This window comes from Actinia tenebrosa, unplaced genomic scaffold (genome assembly GCF_029948245.1).
Source record: "Actinia tenebrosa isolate PJP-AT-01 unplaced genomic scaffold, QUT_ActTen_1.0 PGA_scaffold6__47_contigs__length_16458017, whole genome shotgun sequence".
In the NCBI taxonomy this organism is placed as follows: domain Eukaryota; kingdom Metazoa; phylum Cnidaria; class Anthozoa; order Actiniaria; family Actiniidae; genus Actinia; species Actinia tenebrosa.
Window position 1 is genome coordinate 13,002,804 of NW_028292583.1, and position 21,832 is coordinate 13,024,635.

Here is a 21,832-nt window from a genome sequence, read left to right on the forward strand (position 1 = left end):
GGGTTGCAAGGGTTGCAACCGGGTTTGTGAGGGTTGCAAGGGTTGTGAGGGTTGCAAGGGTTGCGAGGGTTGCAAGGGTTGCAGGGGTTGCGTGGGTTGTGAGGGTTGCAGGGGTTGTGAGGGTTGCAAGGGTTGCAAGGGTTGTAGGGGTTGCAAGGGTTGCAGGGGTTGCAGGGGTTGCAAGGGTTGTGAGGGTTCCAGGGATTGTGAGGCTTGTATACTTGTGTTCAAGACAATAGCACAGCGCACTGATTCTAAAAATAGCTTAAAGATTCGGACAAACATTGCATTCTGTTTAACCGCTACGAGGATTATACGAACCGATTTTATTATTTTTACTTAAAGTTACAATAATAACCCATGTAAACTAAGATCAGCTGCGATCGGCTGTGAAAATTATCTGCTGAAAGTAAACTTGTAAGTTTGTTTGTCCGAATTTCGCCTTTGTCTTCATTTTTATAACGTCACGGTTGCGCTGCGCTATTCATAACGTGCTCTATTTTTGACTAATCCCTAAAGTCTGAGTAATGTTATAAACAAATCTTTTATTACAATAATGCTCGAAACTGCTATAAATTCAAAACAAGTGCATACGAACTTGTAATGCATACTGAAATTCACGTTTTGTTTCCCTGCGGCTTTCACACATATTTTTGTTTAGTGCCGTCAAGTAGTGTGGCGTTCTTTAAACTGCGCTCCTTCAAAACTGCGCCCTTTACAATTCCCCAATTCTGACTGTGTGGGGTATTCTTACACGCTAATCAGCGTTAATTGAATGGAGTGAGCAATTTCGTTATTATAACACCATTCTTCCAAGATTGGCCGAGGTGATAATGGTCTCATGAGATACAGAAGCAGATCGATATTATATATCAAATTTCATGGAGCAATATATAAGATTTCTTCTTCAAGAAAGTGAAAAAATATTGCTACAGATCTCACTGGACAATGACAGGTCATTAGGAAAATTCATGTTGCTACCACGCCCACTTTTGTTTACTGACATGCCTACCTTTGTAAGCCTCACTGTTGATTTTAGCGAATACTTCAACGGATATAAAGAATTTTATGCATTTAATAGTGTCTTGTTACTTGACTAATACCCATGATGAATGACAAATTGATATATTTCTAGGATATTCAAACTTATGATAAGAAAAAAAGTAATTTGTGATTCCCAATTTTGTATCATAATTGGATTTAAAGGAAATTAATGGGATTTTGTGCCCCATGAATGAGTTTGGTACCACTTTCCAAATATACCTAGAAAAAATCCCTGTGATCTACCATTTTTCCCCTCTAGATTGGGAATCAATATTTTTTTCCTGTGTATGATACAAATGTAGGTGTGTCGGTAAACAAAGGTGGGCGTGGTAGCCACATGAATTTTTGAATGATTAGCTAGCTGTCATTGTTCGGTGAGATCCGTAGTATGAACCAGTGTGCATGAATAATTATATAATTTAATTGTACAAGAAGCAATGAGAATGCCCATATCTATAATTACATAGTTCTTTATGTTGATAATGATGACATATCAATTCAAGATAGGGAGAGAACAATATTTGACATTATTCTAGAAAGCTGTATTGTAGTATATGAAGGACTCAATCAGCATGAGGTGCCTTAAGGTAAAAACTTGAAATTTTTAATCATAATTTTTTTCATGGTTGATGTAAAAAAATAATATACAGTTAAGCTAATTTGTTTGCATTTTCATTATAATATTAAATATAAATGTTATAGAAATATAACAACCTTTCTGAAATGGAGTGATTTAAAATATATAAATATAGAAAATGGAAATGTTATTTTGGACATTTTTAAAAGCTTTTAAGAGGTATCCCACACTACAGTGATGTTTAATATTTACAAGTCGCTATTAAACTGAATGGAAAAATGTATCATCTGACAAAGATGTGCTTGCAGGTGTATGAGGTTGGGGTTGTCTCATACCCATCTGGGCTTCAAATATGATGCTGCTGATTCTATGCTGAACAATATGTCTTGTCGTGTCGTCAAATTCTTTAATGGATGCACTGACATACTGTCCAAAGAGCTCAAATTTATCAGGAGTTTTGGGTAACACACAACAGGCAGAACGAAGCCTGGGAGTGGATGAACAAACAATGAATGGTGATTCATTGTGGAGATAAAGCAAAGAATGCAGCTCACATGTGGAACAATACACATTGTTCACCATAATCCATGCTTTCTTTGTTTTTGTTATTTTGCCCAATCCCAAGCTTCGTTCTACCAGTGGACACCGACCCGGAGTTTTTGGCTGCTGGATGGCTGATTCTGCTATTTGCTTTATTAGCTTTAGTTCTTCTTCATCATTTTTTTTCTTGGGCGTTTTATTGACCTTCAATCTTTTTTTAAGAGGCTCACTTGAACTGCCTGTATAATTGCAGTTTCCAGAATCAGCAAATTCTTCCTCTTCCTCTTCACCTTCGGAATCATTAAACGATGCATCTGCTGACGATGTACTTGGGGTAGATAGCTGGAACAAAAGTAAAATATATTACTTAAATGATATATATATATATACCTGCATGAATAAACTCATTACTTACAGAATCAATACTGTTGCCCCTTGTTGCTATAAAAGGCTCCAGAAATTGCAGTTTGTACTTCAACCACTGGTTCCGTGGTGAGGCAGGCTTTCTTGCACTCCCACTTTTGCTTATTGCTCGTAATCTAGTGTAGGTGTTTCTCAATGACCTAAGCTTCCTCTTGATCCATTCAGCTGAATAAAAAGGGAAGGATTTTACATGAATTTTATATGTTAAAAATATATAAATTATTCAACAAATCTAAGATTATTATGATAATATATTATTTCAATGTCACTGCAGATCGTTCAGCTTTCAAAGGGCTCCATGATAAAAAAAAGAAACATATTTTTTGGTGTTTTAAGTTCAGACATTTATATAAATGATTGATATGGCGTTCAAAAATGTCATCATTATAACTTCTCTGAATTAATTGTATAAAAATCACAAAAGTTTATTCATATTTCTATATTTCAACATGTTATATAACATTAATAAGGACTATAATTTTCCACAAAAACATAAGCATTTTATTAATTAAAGCTGTATATGCGATTGCTTTATGCCGAATGATTTAATCAAAATCGTTTATCGCCGATTGAACTTATAGTGACATTACGTTTTTAAGGCGCTTTATCTTACCTGACTGGTTCACTTTCCTTTCCAGCTCACTTATGCTGGCCTCTCTGAGAGTACGATTTTTAAAATCAGTAGACCGAACATCGTACAAACAAGGATAATCCGGCCAGAGTTCAACCAATTTCTCTTCTTGTTGCAGTTCTACCACTGGCGCCGCCATGTTTGTTTTGATTTTGAGGTCCTCACGTGACAAAACGGGCGCTTATGATTGGCTGTGGTGAAAAATCAGGCGAGCAAAACGTTCACGTCCTCCGCAAACGTTGCAATTTTCGTCATGCGAGTTCAAAATTTTCAAGTAAGAGAGAAAATTGACTCAGCGCCTCGCGAGAAGTTAAAACATTCGAAATCTACCCGCAAACGGTGAGTTTTCTGCCTCGCGTGCCAGTGAGAAAATTGCTCGCGAGGCAAATTGCTCACCGTGTGCGGCGGCCTTTCAGCCGTTAAACGATGCAATCCAACTAAATCTAAATTCAAAGCTATTTTGAAAATATACGATACTAAGAGGTCTATACGACGGTTATCTAGATAAAAACTCAAAATAGAGCAATAATAATTCGCAAGTGAGTAGTTTCAGCAGATTCAAACGTGACACGACGCGCGGGAAACAAACTAACAGCAGGGAATTACGAATTACGATGAAAGAAGCAACGCCATTGGCTACAACCCCCGCAACCACACGATCGCTGCGAACCAATGAGAAAAGCCGTTCAGACAGAGGTGCATTACCGGAACAACAGACCGCTTTGAAATACATGAATGCGTTTGAATCAACTCCCAAGGATATCACAGATGATGCTAAGGGAAACGGATAGGCCTTAACATTTCGGTTTCTTCTTCATAAACCAAAAGAAAGCTATGATAACCAGGTTAAAAAAATAAAATATAATAGGTCAATTTGGATTTATCTTAACTTGCATCTCGTGACCTTGAGTACATTTGTTTGACAAAAACGAAAGAGCGAGAAAGGAATTATCCTGCGAAACGAAAACAGAAAGTCCGATGAGAAAATGGCGCCAAAAAAACCCCCAAAAAGTAAAATTGAACGAAACGACTGCCATTTTGAAAAATATTCAAAAGTTTCAATCTGTTTTAAAGAGAAGATGTAAGTATGACTGGATCTAGAAATATAGTGAAAAACCTGCGTAGCCAGGCGTTACTGAAAGTAGCAGTTCACAAAGATGGTATAATAAAAATTTTAAAATAATGGATCGAGCAGGTTACAAATATAAATATATATGTAAATTTTTGGCGGGAATTCTTTTGAGTGAAGTTGGTATCATGGCAACCAGCAGTGAGATAAGCATGCTTCAGCAAACTTTTCAAGACATTTTAGTATCAGGTTTATAGCTAACCTATAGGAATCAGGCCCAGAAACACGCCCGTAAACACGATGAGATGCTCAATATCAATGAAATTCGTTATGACGCCTTGCTGAATGTCGAAAGGTTGGCAAAGGATGCCTGGCATCGAACTGCAGTTTGAAGTTTGCGGTACCTATCAAGAACGTCGTGCTGGGGGACAACATAAAAAACGATGAGTTTTTCCCTGAGTATTAATTAAAAACTTTAATTGCTTTGAAATACGCGATCATTCTGGTGCAAGATAAAGCTAAATTTCTCGGTGTATACGTATCATTGATCTTAACTAATACAGTTGTTCACGTCTCCAAATCTCTAGTTATATTAGATGTTAAATAATTAATAGCCAATTGGAGACAAATTATTTAATCTTTTCAGAAAACAGTGATAATGAATGACAACTACAGATAAGGCGTGAGTCGTACGTGGCTGACCTAACGAGTGAGTATTTGTTAAGCTCACCGTTTAATATAAGGGATCATGATTGGCCATTCCGAGGTTGGGTAAAAACCTGGGTCGAGTTAGCATTGCAGTGCACTTTGGGACTGTTTGAGGGGACATATTTCCAAGATGGCGTTTACTTCATCCCCTAAAAAGGTCCCAAAATGCCCTGTGCAATGTTAGTTCGAACCAGTTTTTTCCCTCAACCTCGCAATGGCTTATAGACACCCCGCCCGTGCAGTATCTTTAAGATTGAAATTCCAAATATGCCTAGCCGCCATGTTGGTATCAGTGGTTATCGCGAAGTTTCACAAAAAGCATTACAATAATAATAGTTTGTAACAAACCTGATGAAAATAGACCACACACAAAAAATATATAATATAAAAAAAATGTCATGCCGCATGCGCATTGAAAACTATAGAGTTGTTGTCATGACGACGCACGTGATCACATCCAGGCGGTAAACAATGCTTACTTTAACGTATATGAAATCGATGGCAATTTGAGCTAACACGCAGAAAAAAAGAAGCATGCTGAGAAAACGCTAAAAATGTCAAACGTTTCCCCTTTTTAAAAGCATATCAATTTCTGCCACTGATCACGTGATCTATATTGAAATTTTCCTATAAGTTTAAAATTGTAAAGAAATATATGCATGCATGTTACAAACTGTTGTCAAGGTTACGTCTTTATATATAAAGGCTTTTCCATGACAACGAAATTACTATGCAACGATAAAAAGACTGGGTTCCCTGTGCTGAGAAACCTCAAAGGTCGCCACAGGGAGCCCAGTCAGTAACATTTTAGAGCAATGAACTAACTAGTTACGGTCAAATATACGTCCAATAAGTGTGCAACATCTCACGTGAGTACTACAAGTGGATTTCGTGTTGTGAGACGGTAACCAAGAGATACCACTGAAGCTAGAAATGGGTTTCTTGGTGTTCTGGATTTTTCTTGCTCCAGTTGATATCGATTTCCTTGCAACAGAATAACAACAAATAGTGAAAAATGGTAGTGGAGGGGGAGAGGAGGGATGGGGAATGGCGTCTTAAGTATGAAAATCTTTGGGGGTTGCCGACAGAGACAGCAGGGGTAATGAACCCAAAATGCATTAGTAAAGACGACTATAAGGATTTAGGGTTCGAGGTAATGTAAGGAGAGGGGTCTGGATAGGAGGGTACCAACAAAAGTGAACTGCGGGGGGTACTAACCGAAGGAGCAGGGGTAATATCTTTAACTTCTTCTTCTTCGATGTCCCATTCAAAGTCGTGTCCAGGCAACCACGATAGCAACCAATCCTTAGTTGGAAACAGCAACTTAGTGTCCAGGGTCGCGGCATAAGCGCGGTCAGCCTTTGTTTCTTTAGAAAAGCAAAACAAAACAGACGAAAAAGAGAATTAAGTTATATACAAAACATTTACGTAGATTTTATAGAGGAAAAGCTTGGCATGTGACGTTACGTTGCCATGGAGACGTACCTGTAACGAGACTGACAATAGCCCCAACCACGAAGGACACAAAGACAGACAGACCAGAGAACCACAGATATGAGATGCTGTAGAAGTCAGCTATGCCGTCACTGTATGGAAGTGAAAAAGATGAAGAACGAAGTGAAAAGATGGGCGAAACTATTGTAACATGACGCTGTGCTTCAAGGAAGCAAGGAAGCAAGGAAGCAAGGAAGCAAGGAAGCAAGGAAGCAAGGAAGATATTTCCTGTCTTCTAACCTGTGTGGTTTCCAGTCATTCTCGATGATTCCCGTGCTGTTATCGGTTGTAGCATTGAACCAGGAACACTCCTGTACGGATCTTCTACCAGGGTACTTATTGGGAGGGTAAAATTGAGCGCCAATGAAGACCCACGTAGTAATGGCAGCACCGATAAAGATCCCTGCATAGGCTCCCTAATAATATGATAAATATTTTAAAACTATATTCATATAGCAGCGGTCAAAGGGATGATGGTCGATGCTCGACGGACCTTGACTGGAACCCGTGAATATTCTGCACAAAACCGAGGCTTACCCTGTACAAATGAGTCCGCAAACAAGGAACACAGCGGTAATTTGGAACTCGAAAATGGTCTATTTAAGAATAATCGATTTTATGAGGTTTTCCTGGTCGGTTTTGACAGTGATTAAATGTGTAGGACGACACACCTTATAATTGGCTCGTCTTATGAACATCCCAAGTAAGAAAGTGCCCAACAGAGGTCCACCGCAGATACCAAATATACTGTAGGCGAGCTGCCAACACAACAAAAGATCATAAGAAATAAGCTTCACAACATTTTAGATAAAGAATTCACGAGTTTCCTCGTCGGGTCCGCATGGTTTTGAATGCTGACCAGAATAATCGCAGTCTAGTTTTTATTTTACCTGAAGCACCATGGTACCGACAAACTGAACTAAAAATGCACCACCAATGACAACTACTCCAAACCCTAGAGCTAAAACGAAATCATAAAAAAGAGTTACAAACTGGAAATGAATTCAATTAAAATTCAAACTCCCCTTTTTTATGGAGAGATATCTCCCCTTTCTCCTGTTTTTCCACCTTCTCTTTTTTTAGGGAGAAATACTGAGTATTTCTTGTCTCCTGTTTTCCCACCACCTCCCCTTTTTTAGGGAGAGACCTCCCCTCTTTTGGGGAGAAAAACGGACAGCTATTTTCTACGGTTTTTCCACCTTCTGCCCTTTTTTAGGGAGAGTCGATAGCGACAACTTTTTTTGCCTTTTCGACATAATCTACCCTCACAATCCATTTTTTATGGAAGAAAACTACTACTACTTCATCAACTACTTACAACCTACCAATTGCTTTACACATTTTAGCCTGGTCGCCATCTGTGACGTCTCGCATTTTCTTCTTAATAATATCTTCCAATATAACCAGAGCCATTGCGTTCAGAGCCGACGATGCGGTGCTGTAGACATAGGTTGGTATTTAGGTATTATTTTATTTAGACACGCTTGCCCCGACAACTAATAATTTCTAAGTCATGAACCTTCAGCTGTACAAGGAAAATATTTTGACTGCCCTCAATCTATATATTTTGCAACTACGCAGATAAACAATTTTGACGTGTACGTTGTGGATTTGGATGGGCCATGAGATTGAGAGATATAGAGACAAAGATATAGAGACTAACCTTAGCGCGCCTGCGTACAGACACGCGGTGAACATTCCCGGCAGCCCTTTCAAGTGTCCAAGTTTGTTGATGACGAAATATGGAAGAACCTGAAACGACATTTACGTACTATATTTACTATATTTATATCTCAAAAATAGTTACCAACCTTTGCTGCAGTTTTAATATATGTCTATTTTATATGTTATGAAATAATGGATAGTAGAAAAAAGTGCACTAAACCTGGTCGTTACTTGTGATTTTTTTGTCTTTTGAAAGATCACATCCCGAGTAAACAGCAAAGATGACTAGACCATCGAGGCAGCACAACGTGACAATGACCATCAAACCAGGCACGTTTAGCCAAACCACCCTGAAATAAATACAACAAGTGAGATTGAGCGTTTATGTTCCTAGTGATTCTGAATATGGCTGTACGTCCCATGAAGTATAGAACACTTGCATGCGACGTCAAAGGAGCTCAATTTGGAGGACAAAACAAAAGAATTTGAATCTCCGGAGAATTGAACACCTATTGTTATGTTCTTAAGTGCTTCGGGGAGTCTATCGGTTGTCAAAGGTGGTCAACTATTTGTGGCGTCGCTGCTGTTTATCGTGCATGGTCGTTTGTTATCAGTGGTCGGAGGAGTAGCATCTTAATATGCTCGGCTGAGGTGTGGTCGGATTTACAGGTGGTCGCTAGTGCGGTTTAAGCATCTTTTAGCGGTTATTTGCGTGTACTCACCTTCTCGCTGCTTTAGTGTTCGGTACAGACAGGAACCTCTGTACAGCGGTCTGACTGACCGTCCAGACAGGCATTGCTGTTAATGCACCTCCAAGGGTCAAAGTCCAGAATGTGTTGCGAACCTTGGGGTCTGGGTTGAAGCTGAGTGAAAAATATTTAAATGAGAAGTACGTTTGGCTATTAATTTATTTAAGGATTTATTGTCTCATGGCTTCAAAATCAAATCGTCCTGGTTTGAAAGAGTAATACGCTGAAGGAGAGCTCAGAAGCTGAAAAAGTTTGGCATATAAGACATTGCGTTTTCAATAGCAAAAATAATTCATTCAGTGCACGATGTGCGAGAGCAGAGCTCAACAGTAGGGTCCGGTTGTACGAAGCCTGGATAGCGCTATCCAACGGATAAAACTTATCCAGTGGATAAATTTATTGGATAACAGCATCGATTTATTCACTGGATAAGGATTTGTCCGCCGGATAGCGCTATCCAGGCTTCGTACAACCGGACCCTGATCCAAATCTACTCAGTTGCCATTATAGTTTAAAGCATGACTACGTTACGAACATTTCCCAGTCCTTCTCTTAGGAATTTGACCACGAGGAGTATGGGTATAAAATTAAGGCATCACTTTCGCTTTACTTACTCGAAAAACTTCATGCGACCAAACTCCTTGTTGATTCTCCAGACTTCACTCATTCCTCCCACCTCGTTACTACCAACAATAACTACGGCTATCAATCCTGCTACCATGACAACAGACTGGAACACGTCCGTCCAAATGACAGCCTTTAGACCACCCTGGAAGAGATGAGACAACACAGAATATTCACTGTAATGAAGAATGAACCTTCATTAACCGACAACCTCTATTACACATCAAAACTTTAATTAACCGACCATGCAACCCCCATTACTCATCAAACCTTACCGACCAACCTATTCTTAACCAAGCAAACAAACCTCTTTTTAGCGACCAGTTGTCAAATTCGCAAAGAGGATGTTTGCAGTAACTGCTGTGTAATGACGGTGGCAATGATAATTTTGGTCAGACAAAAGGTTTGTTATACGTAATTGTTGTTGTTGTTGATGGTGATAATATAGAGATGATGGTAGTGTGGTGTGGTGTGGTGAGGTGTGGTGGTGTGGTGTGGTGTGATGTGTTGTGGCGTGTTGTGGTGTGGTGTGGTGTGGTGTGGTGTAGTGTAGTGTGGTGTGGTGTGATGTGATGTGTTGTAGCGTGTTGTGGTGTGGTGTGGTGTTGTGGGGTGGGGTGTGGTGAGGTGTGTTGTTGTGGTGATGTGGTGTGGTGTGGTGTGGCGTGGTGTGGTGTGGTGTGGCGTGGCGTGGCGTGGCGTGGTGTGGTGTGGCGTGGCGTGGCGTGGCGTGGCGTGGCGTGGTGTGGCGTGGTGTGGTGGGGTGGGGTGGGGTGTGGTGTGGTGTGGTGTGGTGTGGTGTGGTGTGCTGTGGTGTGCTGTGGTGTGGTGTGGTGTAGTGTGGTGTGGTGTGGTGTGGTGTGGTGTGGTGTGGTGTGGTGTGGTGTGGTGTGGTGTGGTGTGGTGTGGTGTGGTGATATTGATGGCATATACTAACCAGGCTGGTATAAAAGGTACAGACAACCCCAGTAGTCAAGATGGACACGGGTAGAGGAACACCAGCCACTAAAAACACATAAATAATAATAATAATAAATAATAAACACTAAATGAAACAAGCCTTTATCTAACGTGGGGTCGATGCCAATAGATTTCAACGCCATTTCTGTTGGACATCAAAACACTGAAATAGACCCCTTGCAACACGTTGGAATGCGGCTCAATTTGGAGGACATAACGGTAAGTTTTCAATTATCAGGAGATTGAAATTCTTGTTTTGTGTCTAAATTGAGCTGTTTTGACGTCACATGGGTCTGTTATTAAAGTTACACATTTTTCAAATTACGTTTTTGAAAACTCGTCAAACGAGTCTGTAGCCAAGTAGTACAGCGGTATATGAAAAGAAAGTAATTAACTTAAAAACTTACCAGCTTCCAGTGCGAGAGACGGTGCGTACAGAACCACGAATAAATACAAAGTCTGTCAAGATCAATACAATAAATGTTAATGAGTTGTATAGTTACTAGGCCCAGCTCTCCCGGGTCAAATTAATACACAGGTATTCCGTTACTTACATATTCAAGAATAAAGAAGACACATCCAACCATCCTTACACCAACAGAGAAGCGACGCTCAAGGTACTGTGAATAGTAATAAATCACATGTTACGACATCTACCAATCAGAGTATTGGATTTCGTCGCGTGATATACCTAGAGTAGCTACGGTTACCATAGGAGAGGAGTCACGTGATATATGATCACGTGATGTACTTTGAACTTTTTATATTTTGTTTATTTACACACATATTCAGAATATCTTAACAAGACTACAAAAACAGTATTTTTTTAAAAAAATGGAAAATTAAGGGACGAGTAAGAGTTTATACTATCGGTTTCTTTATTCAATATTTTTCACTTTTCTCTCTCTTTCTTTTTTCTTCCTTTTTATTCCACTCCTACAATTTTGCTGGGTTTTTTCGTCTTCCTTCATGACCCCTGTTGCTTGTAGAATCATGATCGTATTATGATACATCCACAGAACATGGCCAATGAGCAAGGCGGCCCATAGGTCATGTTTTTTTGATCTGGTGAATGAGTTCCGTGAGAAAATTTTAACCTCGAGCTTTATAACAGGTTTCAAGTTGTTCCAAGGAGCTAACTGTCATTCTTATGAACCACATACTTGTGCCTTGTCGTCTAACCAGTATAAGAGGTCTTTAACGTAAATCGTTGATCATAGTCATCTCTTACTTAGTCAAATTGAACGGATGATCAATCGTGCTTGTCGACAAATCGAAGTCGCTTCTATTCACGACTAATTTATTCAATCCAAACAAAGTTGTTTTCATATCTAGCTTTAATATTATCAAAAAAGATTTTCAAGAGTTTCGATAGAGTTAACCTAATATTTTCTCCCAACACGTAGCTGGCTCAGAGCCGCCATATTAGGTGTGCCAAAGATTAATTTCTTAGTTTTATCACGTGAATGAATGAATGATTGAATGGTTTTTATATTTATACAGTAAGTCAATGTCATAATGTGTGATTTTCAAAAGGATACTGCTAATACAGTCAATGTCATTAACGTTGTCCACCGAAAAAAGACATTTAGGCCTAGGGCAAACGTCGAACTTTTCATGCACCGAACTTAATTACATCAAAGAATGTCGCCTCATTATTACCTGATATCCATTGTTTTTAATGAGTTCGGTGCATGGAAAGTTCGACGTTTGCCTTAGGCCTTACACATTTACACATTTAGACTAAAAGATATATCACGTGTTTCATTATGTATTCTTTGCCTCGTGTGCGTCAGCCTGAACTTTAAATGTAAAATTCAACTCACGTGAATCGAAAATTCAGAATGCCCTGACCATTTAGTGAGGATTTAAGATGGAGAATGGTATTTCAGGATTTGTTTTATGCCAGAACCTTCGAGGAAACACGTGATATTTCTTTTAGTCTAAATGTGTAAATGTGTAAATGTGTCTTTTTTTGGTGGACAACGTTAATGACATTGACTGCATATGTATACGTAGAAAAGAATAATAATAATTGAACTACATGTATAGAGCCCAAACACTGAATGCATAAAACAGGGCGTCAAAGACTGCTTGGCAAACACACTTATTGTAATTATTGCACTCATTGCTCGCTCTCCATCTATAACTGAAATCTTATTCAAAACTTATTTGAAATTATTGTTAAGTGCTTTCTTGAATTTCTTATCATGTAAGCGGTTTAATTAACAGGCTTTAAGTCATATTTTTGGAATAATAAATAGCCAATAGCGAAAACGGAAACGGTTAAGATTTATTCTTAGCACGTCGTCTCAGCGGTCTGTAACTGAGTAAGCCATCCATTTCAAAAGCGTGATGCTTCACAGGTAGCCCAAGCTTGGTTTCTGTGGTGTCCTGTTATAAGGAAATGTATGGGGAATCATCAAAAATTTCAATAAAATCATCAAAACGTGAAATAAAGCCTCGAAATTTTACCCTATCATTGAGAAATAGCACTTCTTTCGCTCTGCGTGGTTATTTTTTGAATTTAGCCCGTTTTAAGGATTTTTTTCCCCACCAGTAAGAAATAAGAGAAGGTTGGAAACTCGGGATCCAAAAGCGAGCCATCACGAGTCTTTGAAACCTCGTACGTCTTCGAATTTTCTTTCCAGCGCCAAATTTTAGTCATGACCCTTCTCTCACATCCCTATAGAACCGAGAAAGTCGCATTAGAGATTAGTCTTCGCGTCTTTAAGCCATGAAATTTGCCTGTATTCACATACTACCTCGCTTGTTCTGACCCGTACTTGGAGCTCACTGTACACCAGTTCAACGGATTTCTTTCGGCAACCGACCCGAGGTCACGCCGGAAGTCTTCGTATCGTAAATGCGGATTCGATTTGGATATCGTATTTCTTCGAAATTATAAGTTAAATACTTTTGTATCTTAGGCTGTTAAAAAATACACTCACCATAATTTTCGAAATTATAAGTTAAATACTTTCGTATCTTAGGCCGTTAAAAAATACACTCACCATAATTTTCGAAATCATAAGTTAAATACTTTTGTATCTTAGGCCGTTAAAAAATACACTCACCATAATTTTCGAAATCATAAGTTAAATACTTTTGTATCTTAGGCCGTTAAAAAATACACTCACCATAATTTCGAAGAAATACGATATCCAAATCGAATCCGCATTTACGATACGAAGACTTCCGGCGTGACCTCGGGTCGGTTGCCGAAAGAAATCCGTTGAACTGGTGTACAGTGAGCTCCAAGTACGGGTCAGAACAAGCGAGGTAGTATGTGAATACAGGCAAATTTCATGGCTTAAAGACGCGAAGACTAATCTCTAATGCGACTTTCTCGGTTCTATAGGGATGTGAGAGAAGGGTCATGACTAAAATTTGGCGCTGGAAAGAAAATTCGAAGACGTACGAGGTTTCAAAGACTCGTGATGGCTCGCTTTTGGATCCCGAGTTTCCAACCTTCTCTTATTTCTTACTGGTGGGGAAAAAAATCCTTAAAACGGGCTAAATTCAAAAAATAACCACGCAGAGCGAAAGAAGTGCTATTTCTCAATGATAGGGTAAAATTTCGAGGCTTTATTTCACGTTTTGATGATTTTATTGAAATTTTTGATGATTCCCCATACATTTCCTTATAACAGGACACCACAGAAACCAAGCTTGGGCTACCTGTGGATGCTTTGTCACATAAAACTCACGCTTCATCGTCATCCATGACGCAATATCGCTCACGAGTCAACAACAGAGGGATGATACCAATTATGAATGAAGTATAACTTATTAACTCTGGCTTAATAATTCTTATTGTATGCTCTCTAGACTCACTAAGCTGAAGTAAGAAAAAATCCTTCAAAAAGTTCTTAATCATAATTTTCCCATCACAGACATAACCAATGTTGACCCTGTTTCGCAAGAATTTCAAAGGCTAAGGAAATATTTACTTTTTTCTGACCATGTCATGAAGACACAAGTCTGGCTTCCAATGCTTTTTTAGGATATATAATTTACGGCGCACGATCAAACAGATGCCATAAAACTAGAAGTAACTCAAACGTCCGCAGAGCTAAATAAAGGATCTGACCTTTTTAAAATAGTTTTGATAACCTTATTTTGAAACAGGCGGATTGTTAAAGTGGTATACTACAGAGGCCCGACATTGAGAGCCGCCCAAGAAAGCTGTCAAGATTTTGTAATACTATGTAAACACTTTTGACTGTATGTCTTCTGCACTTCTTTGAACTTCTTTGGACTTGGCCATTTTGGCGCCGTTCGACAAGAGGTTTTGCAATAATAATGTGCTGTGTGTGAGTGAAAAGAAGTTTTCTATTGCAATGCGGCAACGCGGTTTACTGACCTCATTTGCACACGTAATGTTAATTCTTCTGAACATCGGGACAAAAATAATAGCTACCACTCCACAAATAATAATGTAGGACACAATCAGAACGTAGTACTGTGCTCCGTACGTGTAAATCTCAGATGGTACTCCGAGTAGCGTGATAGCAGAGAGATACGAGACAAGTAGAGAGATAGCCACTGGTAGAATTCGCATCTTACGGTCTGCAAGAAGGTATTCTTTGGTAGTCGTTTGCTTCCCTCCTGGGCCGCAGCCGTACCAAATCCCGATGGCTGCAGAAATAAGAAGCATGATGCTAAAGACTACATAGTCTACGACGCTAAATCTCTCGTCCGCCATCGTTGCAAAGCTCCGAGTCAAAATAACGTGAGTCGTCCCTTTGTGCGTGAATTGGTCAGGGCTATCTCGACTGAGACCAAGCTACTTCTTCACTGTTTAGCTTTATCGCCTCCAGACAGTTTAGAATGAAAAGCACGCCAAACGTCATCATAAGGTCAACAAGAACGACTTGTTGATTCGTCAAGCGCAGACACCATGACCTTATTCTTTCAGCTATTTATTTTGTTTTATCGTTAGTTAAGGGAGATATCACGTAAAGAGATGACACAATATTTTCGCCGCTAACCTAGAAAAAAGCAGAAGTATATTGTGTGAACGTGAAGGATTTGATCCATGGTTTCCGGGGCTTTGCGTTCAATATGCGTGAAGTTTAGGATACATAAATTTTTTCGTGATATACGAGATTAACCTTAAATACGCCCTATTATCCCTCTCTTTACTATGCATCCACATATTTATATTATCGTTATAAATTTAATGTTGTTCACGTGGGAAGAAAATTGGGTCTAAATGTAACGAATATAAGGTGGTTTTAAAACTGCTAGTTGGGTACCCAGTGGTTTTATCGCGCAATGCATGCTGGGTAAGGAACTGGTACCAAACGGTCAGTTTATATTCCAAGATGGCGGACGAAGGACAACAAACTGAAGGTTGTTAAAGAATAAGGAGAAAATGTTCTATTTTATGCGCTATTATCTGCACAAAATAACTTATAATGTAATGCTTTTCTTATTTCTTGTTTTTAATTTCAGAGAAAAGCAAGAAGAACAAATGGAGGCGTGATAAACGTAAGGTCTTGAAACCACGTGTGTGTCGGGAAGAAGTTTAACTTTTAAGCCAGGAATTTTGTGTCAGTTTTGTTCATTAAGTTGAATTCTTGATAGTCATTTCACTTAAGTAAATGCCTGCTGCACAAAAAATGTGTTGATAACAAATATTGGCTTTGTTGCTGGCTTTCAATCAGCTGTTAAAAGTCTTTAAAATCTCATATCTGCTCCAAATGATGGTCAAACATTGACTACCATTTGGTGTCAACCAGAAGAATTCTATTGAAACTTGTGATTCAGCTGATGAACATTCCACACGAGACAGGAAAAGACGTCAAGTGAAACCCAGCAAGAAAAAAGCATGCACAGGAAAAAAAACCGGATTCCCAAATTGGGAATTGTTGGGAATTTCCTTGAATTCCCAATTCGAACACTAACGTTGGGATTTATTGTTGGGAATTTCCTTCTAATACCCAATAGAAAAACAAAATTCCCAACAAACTAACATTGGGAATCAGTGCCACAGTTCCCAATTTCATTCTCTCTGGGAATTGGATGGGAATTCATTGGGAATTCAACAAAATTCCCAACAAATTCCCAATTTGGGAATCCGTTTTTTCCCCTGTGATGTTGTTTGAGTTACTTTATATCATTCCTAAATGCTTTACACACTGGCAAAGCTCAAACTAGTTTACTCACTAGTATTCTTTTCAATTTATCTGAAGTTTTGTTAGCAAGAAACAGGGTACGATTATATTACTCTTACTGAACTGTCTTTTCTTCTACCTTCATGTAACAGCATGGGATCATGAAGGAATTGATCATTGGAAGATTGACAAGTTTAACCAAGAGCACAACCCACATGGCCTTGTAGAGGAGAGTTCTTTTGCTACTCTCTTTCCAAAATATAGAGAAAAGTATCTTAAGGAAGTGTGGCCGGCAGTTGAAAAACTCTTAAAAGAGCATGTAAGTTTATTTATTTATTAGTTTCGCCATATATTAAACTGGAAATATGATAACTGAAAAAAATACTGTGATATATATGACAGGGTGACCGCAACAGCATTAACCGTTAAATGTTAACCTAGCTTCACTTCTCACATCCACCATGACCTGATTCTTGAGAACAAACTGAAACTTTAATGTTGACCATCAACTTTACCATCTTTTCAATGTTTATTTGTTCTTATTTCAGCATCTACATTGTCGGCTGGATTTGATAGAAGGTAGCATGACAGTGTCGACTACGAGGAAAACATACGACCCATACATTATTATTAAAGCTAGAGATATGATCAAATTAATGGCTCGCAGTGTACCTTTTGAGCAGGTGAGTTACTTACATAAAGTAGTGCTCTTGCCTCTCACCTCTGGGGCCTTTGGTTCAATTCCTGGACTCAGCATCTCCTGTAACTACAGTTTGTTGGATCATTCTCTTGATTCAAGGGTTTTTTATCCTTCTGGTTCTCTGGTTTTCCTTCCCTCCACAGAATCTAAAATGCTAAGCTCCAATTTGCTCTCTGAGTCAGCCCTGCCCTATCTCACTATAGATCAGCCTAGAGGCTGTTTTAGTTTTTTTGATTTATCATTTAATCGTGCCCTGACTTGAATCAGCTCACAGGTTGTTTTAGGGTTTGATAAAATTTGAAGAGTTTACAGTAAGTTGACATGAGAGATGTATTGTGTATTTGAGATCAGTTTTTGCTACTACAGGCCCAAAGAGTGCTGGAAGATGAAATGGCATGTGATATTATCAAGATAGGTTCCTTGGTGCGAAATAAAGAAAGATTTGTTAAAAGACGGCAAAGGCTGATTGGACCTGATGGTGCAACATTAAAGGTGCATACTCTGTTCTAAATTCTTGATTCTTAGAATAAGTAATGGTTGTGAATCTGCCTGCAAGGATACTATCTATATAATGACCATACTATCTATGTAACAATTTTTTTATTTCTTCAGGCCCTAGAGCTTTTAACACAGTGTTACATTATGGTGCAAGGCAACACAGTTTCGGCCTTAGGGCCATACAAAGGACTTAAACAGGTACAGCAAATATTAATGATGATGATGATGATACATGGTGATGATACATGGTGATGATACATGGTGATGATACATGATGATGATATATGGTGATGATACATGATGATGATACATGATGATGATACATGGTGATGATGATACATGATGATGATACATGGTGATGATACATGATGATGATGATACATGATGATGGTGATACATGATGATGATACATGGTCATGATACAAGATGATGATGATACATGGTCATGATACATGATGATGATGATACATGATGATGATACATGGTGATGATACATGATGATGATACATGATGATGATATATGATGATGATACATGGTGATGATGATGATGATACATGGTGATGATACATGGTGATGTTACATGATGATGATGATACATGATGATGATACATGATGATGATACATGATGATGATACATGATGATACATGGTGATGATACATGATGATGATGATACATGATGATGATACATGATGATGATGATACATGATGATGATGATACATGATGATGGTGATACATGATGATGATACATGGTGATGATACATGATGATGATACATGATGATGATACATGATGATGATACATGATGATGATACATGATGATGATACATGATGATGATACATGGTGATGATGATACATGGTGATGATGATACATGGTGATGATGATACATGGTGATGATGATACATGGTGATGATGATACATGGTGATGATGATACATGGTGATGATATATGGTGATGATACATGATGATGATGATACATGATGATGATACATAGTGATGATACATGATGATGATGATACATGGTGATGATACATGGTGATGATGATACATGATGATGATGATACATGATGATACATGGTGATGATACATGATGATGATGATACATGATGATGATGATACATGATGATGATGATACATGATGATAATGAATGGTTTAGGAGTTTCCTACTTCTTGAAGACTAATATCTTTATATTTATATATGTGATTTGCAAAACATAATGAAAAACATCATTGAGTCCTGCTACCTTGTCATTTATTTTATTATTACCTTTGTAGGCAAGAAAAGTGATTGAAGACACCATGAAAAATATCCACCCAATATACAATATTAAGGTGATTTGAATCGGGATAATATATGATGGATGCTGATGCTGATGATGATGGGTATGGTTGGTTATGGAGTGGTGATGATGCTATTGTTGATGATAAAAGTGATGAATTTTGATGATGGATGATATTAATGAAATGTTGTAATTTGTGGTGATGATGGATGATGATTGATGGTGATGATTAGGGAAGCATGGGTTTCGTATGTCGTATGTGAGCTTCAAGGGCTTTCCAGGGTTCTCTGGTTTTCCTCCTCAAAAATCAACTACTAAATTCCAATTCGATCTTTGTGCTTTCACCTAGCATGGATCTGAGGGTTATTATTATTTATTATTATAGGGTTCCGTTCATAATTGTCCCACTCTATGATTACAGAGAAAACTGATAGATTTTGATGACAGATGATGATGATGATGATGATCTTTGTTTGATGTTGATAATGATCTTTGTTTGATGTTGATAATGATGTCAATGAATAATGCATGATCTTATTTTCTACTTTCTCAGACCCTAATGATCAAAAGAGAGCTATCCAAAGATCCTAATTTGAAGAATGAATCATGGGATCGATTTTTGCCGAAATTCAAATCCAAGTCAGTCAAGAAAAAGAAAAAACCAATCAAGAAAAAATCCTACACACCCTTCCCCCCACAGCAGACAGAGAGCAAGGTAAGGGTTCCCATAAACTAAAAGTTCTTTCATCTGCTTAGCCAAAGTTATCCCATACATATTTTTCTTTTTTTTAGATTGATAAACAGCTGGCTAGTGGAGAATATTTCCTTAAGGAAAAAGAAAGAAGGTTAAAAGCACAAGAGGAACGAAAGGTATGTTGATAAGTTGAGTTTTTATAATTATGATTGTTATTCATTTTACAGTATTCACTCCCTCACCTCTGATCGAGAACCTTATGATTTCTGATACTGTATCATGTGAATGAACTTAACATGATCAAAACAAGTATTGTGTGTAGGATTTTTGCAGATAATCCATTCTTATCGAGTTCACTCGGGTCATCTCAAAGATTAAAATGCTTTTGCTTTTTTTCCAAGCGAGAATTAAAAATTCGCTTGTTCTTTGAATTGATAGTTCACAAAATGTATAATAATTAACAAGTTGATGATTAGGCTGCTCACAGGATAATAATTATTCTCGACTTTCACATCCCCATAATGCCTTGCCTTTTATGGGGGGTAACCAATCAAAAACCTGTACCAAATTGAAAGGTTTCTTAATTGAATTTATACTATACCTGCTTTTATTTGTACAACACTGATTATCAGTGTTTATTCCAAGTTATTTTTGCGTGTACAGATCATGAAGAGTTTTGGTCTTACAGAAAATGTATTGACTTACGAGAAAATGTTTAAAATTTACCTTAAACGTCTTCAAGCTTCTATCTTTTTCTGGTTTTTACTTCTTCATTTTATCTTTGGATACCAAACAAGGTATTGTCAACATTGTCTGATCAGCCTTCAGCAAAATAAGTGGGTTTTAACCCTCTGGTTACCCCCCAAAGACGCAAAGGATTATGGGGATGTAAAAGTCGAGAATAAGTCGGTTTTTGCTAATTGTTTTTAAAATATTTGTAGTCAAAGCAGGCTGAAGCAGATGTTAAGAGAAAAGCAGCTCGTGAAAAAGCTTTTGTTCCACCAGTCGAAGAAACGAAAGCAACATCAAAACCTAATAAAAGTAAGAAAGAAATGACTAATATTTTTTTACAAAAATATGTTATTCTTAAAATCTTATAATTTTTTGATTAATTTTCAGATGAGAGTGAAAAAATTGATATTGAAGCATTTAAAAAGAAAGTCAAAAGTGCACAGGTAAAGTAAACTGTCTGTCTAATCGCTAATGTACCCCTAGTCGCTCAGCCAATCAGAGCGTATGATTTTTGAAAGAGTCTTAATAGACCATTTCAAAGATCTTGTTACTCAACCTCATCCTCGTCAGCGTGTAATATATTCTTTAGAAATTGCCTACAACCTGTGAAATTTTTAAGTGTTTCAATTGTTCGTTGATGTGTAAATTCCTTTCATTACTGCGGACTGTAGTCAAATTCTAAAGAATAATTACACGCTGAGGTTGAGTAACGGGATCCGTGAAATGGCCTATTATACCTTTTGTAATACTTCTGTGACAGAAACGGAAATCTACCACTTCAACTGCAACAGAGAAAGAAACCAAGAAACGAAAAGAAAAAAGATGACAAGAAACGAAAGAAGAAAATAACAGGCCAGATTAGAAGCAGTAATATAGTGTAAACTATAACTAGAAGCATTAATAGAACTTACTCTTTCTATTAATGCTGAAAGGGAAATCTAGGTAGTGCATGAGTTAATATGTACCACCTAAATATCTAGATAGTTCAACTTTTTTAATACAATATATATGTGGAAAAAACGTATGAAGTTTTGTAATACAGACATGCTTGCATGGTCCATGTCGCTAAGTCCAAACCAGAAGAACCTCTGGTTGAAGTTGAAATAAAATTGTTTTTAATGACTTTAAAAACAAAGTGTTTTTTTTAATGAAAGGACGGCAAAAAAATTGTTAAGCGTTTATCGAAAAAGTTTTATAAATTTAAAAAAAAAAATTACGTATCAAATGCCAAATGTTCTATCAAGCGCGCGCGCGACCACTTTTATGAAAAGTTGACGAATTACGGAGTCCGTTGATTTCACTTCAAAACAAACCGATTAT

The 21,832-nt window shown here is 37.9% G+C and overlaps 3 protein-coding genes across 3 annotated transcripts; 1 reads left to right on the forward strand and 2 right to left on the reverse strand.

Annotated features, from left to right (window-relative positions):
- Nucleotides 1–1,660: 1,660 nt before the first annotated feature.
- On the reverse strand, nucleotides 1,661–4,006 carry LOC148906120 (uncharacterized). The gene is made up of 3 exons (XM_089039540.1): nucleotides 3,198–4,006; nucleotides 2,577–2,749; nucleotides 1,661–2,503 (listed from the first exon to the last, which is right to left on the reverse strand). The coding sequence occupies exons 1-3, from the start codon at nucleotides 3,352–3,354 to the stop codon at nucleotides 1,883–1,885; spliced, it is 951 nt and encodes a 316-aa protein (XP_088895666.1). The 5' UTR covers nucleotides 3,355–4,006; the 3' UTR covers nucleotides 1,661–1,882.
- An 896-nt stretch (nucleotides 4,007–4,902) lies between these two features.
- LOC116301490 (sodium-dependent multivitamin transporter) lies at nucleotides 4,903–15,311 on the reverse strand. Its single transcript, XM_031710561.2, has 15 exons — nucleotides 14,851–15,311; nucleotides 11,039–11,104; nucleotides 10,892–10,943; nucleotides 10,462–10,529; nucleotides 9,515–9,669; nucleotides 8,874–9,014; nucleotides 8,372–8,501; nucleotides 8,150–8,238; nucleotides 7,812–7,924; nucleotides 7,377–7,447; nucleotides 7,158–7,244; nucleotides 6,727–6,902; nucleotides 6,478–6,578; nucleotides 6,211–6,359; nucleotides 4,903–5,976 (listed from the first exon to the last, which is right to left on the reverse strand). The coding sequence occupies exons 1-15, from the start codon at nucleotides 15,190–15,192 to the stop codon at nucleotides 5,920–5,922; spliced, it is 1,797 nt and encodes a 598-aa protein (XP_031566421.1). The 5' UTR covers nucleotides 15,193–15,311; the 3' UTR covers nucleotides 4,903–5,919.
- Nucleotides 15,312–15,813: 502 nt separating this feature from the next.
- On the forward strand, nucleotides 15,814–21,699 carry LOC116301487 (KRR1 small subunit processome component homolog). The gene is made up of 12 exons (XM_031710558.2): nucleotides 15,814–15,842; nucleotides 15,945–15,980; nucleotides 16,759–16,925; nucleotides 17,155–17,289; nucleotides 17,673–17,798; nucleotides 17,919–18,002; nucleotides 19,082–19,138; nucleotides 19,640–19,801; nucleotides 19,879–19,956; nucleotides 20,722–20,821; nucleotides 20,900–20,955; nucleotides 21,273–21,699. Exons 1-12 carry the CDS (start codon nucleotides 15,815–15,817, stop codon nucleotides 21,336–21,338), a joined length of 1,095 nt encoding a protein of 364 aa, XP_031566418.2. The 5' UTR covers nucleotide 15,814; the 3' UTR covers nucleotides 21,339–21,699.
- Nucleotides 21,700–21,832: the final 133 nt, after the last annotated feature.

Coding starts and splice junctions, on each gene's coding strand:
- LOC148906120 (XM_089039540.1), bottom strand. CDS start 3,354: ATGGCGGCGCCAGTGGTAGAACTGCAACAAGAAGAGAAATTGGTTGAA. Junction 2,750..3,197: donor AAGGAAAGTGAACCAGTCAG/GTAAGATAAAGC, acceptor CTTTTTATTCAG/CTGAATGGATCAAGAGGAAG. Junction 2,504..2,576: donor GGGGCAACAGTATTGATTCT/GTAAGTAATGAG, acceptor CTTTTGTTCCAG/CTATCTACCCCAAGTACATC.
- LOC116301490 (XM_031710561.2), bottom strand. CDS start 15,192: ATGGCGGACGAGAGATTTAGCGTCGTAGACTATGTAGTCTTTAGCATC. Junction 9,670..10,461: donor GTACCTTTTATACCAGCCTG/GTTAGTATATGC, acceptor CATCTCTTCCAG/GGTGGTCTAAAGGCTGTCAT. Junction 6,903..7,157: donor TAAGACGAGCCAATTATAAG/GTGTGTCGTCCT, acceptor TCATATTATTAG/GGAGCCTATGCAGGGATCTT.
- LOC116301487 (XM_031710558.2), top strand. CDS start 15,815: ATGGCGGACGAAGGACAACAAACTGAAG. Junction 15,843..15,944: donor CGAAGGACAACAAACTGAAG/GTTGTTAAAGAA, acceptor TTTTAATTTCAG/AGAAAAGCAAGAAGAACAAA. Junction 19,802..19,878: donor CACAGCAGACAGAGAGCAAG/GTAAGGGTTCCC, acceptor TCTTTTTTTTAG/ATTGATAAACAGCTGGCTAG.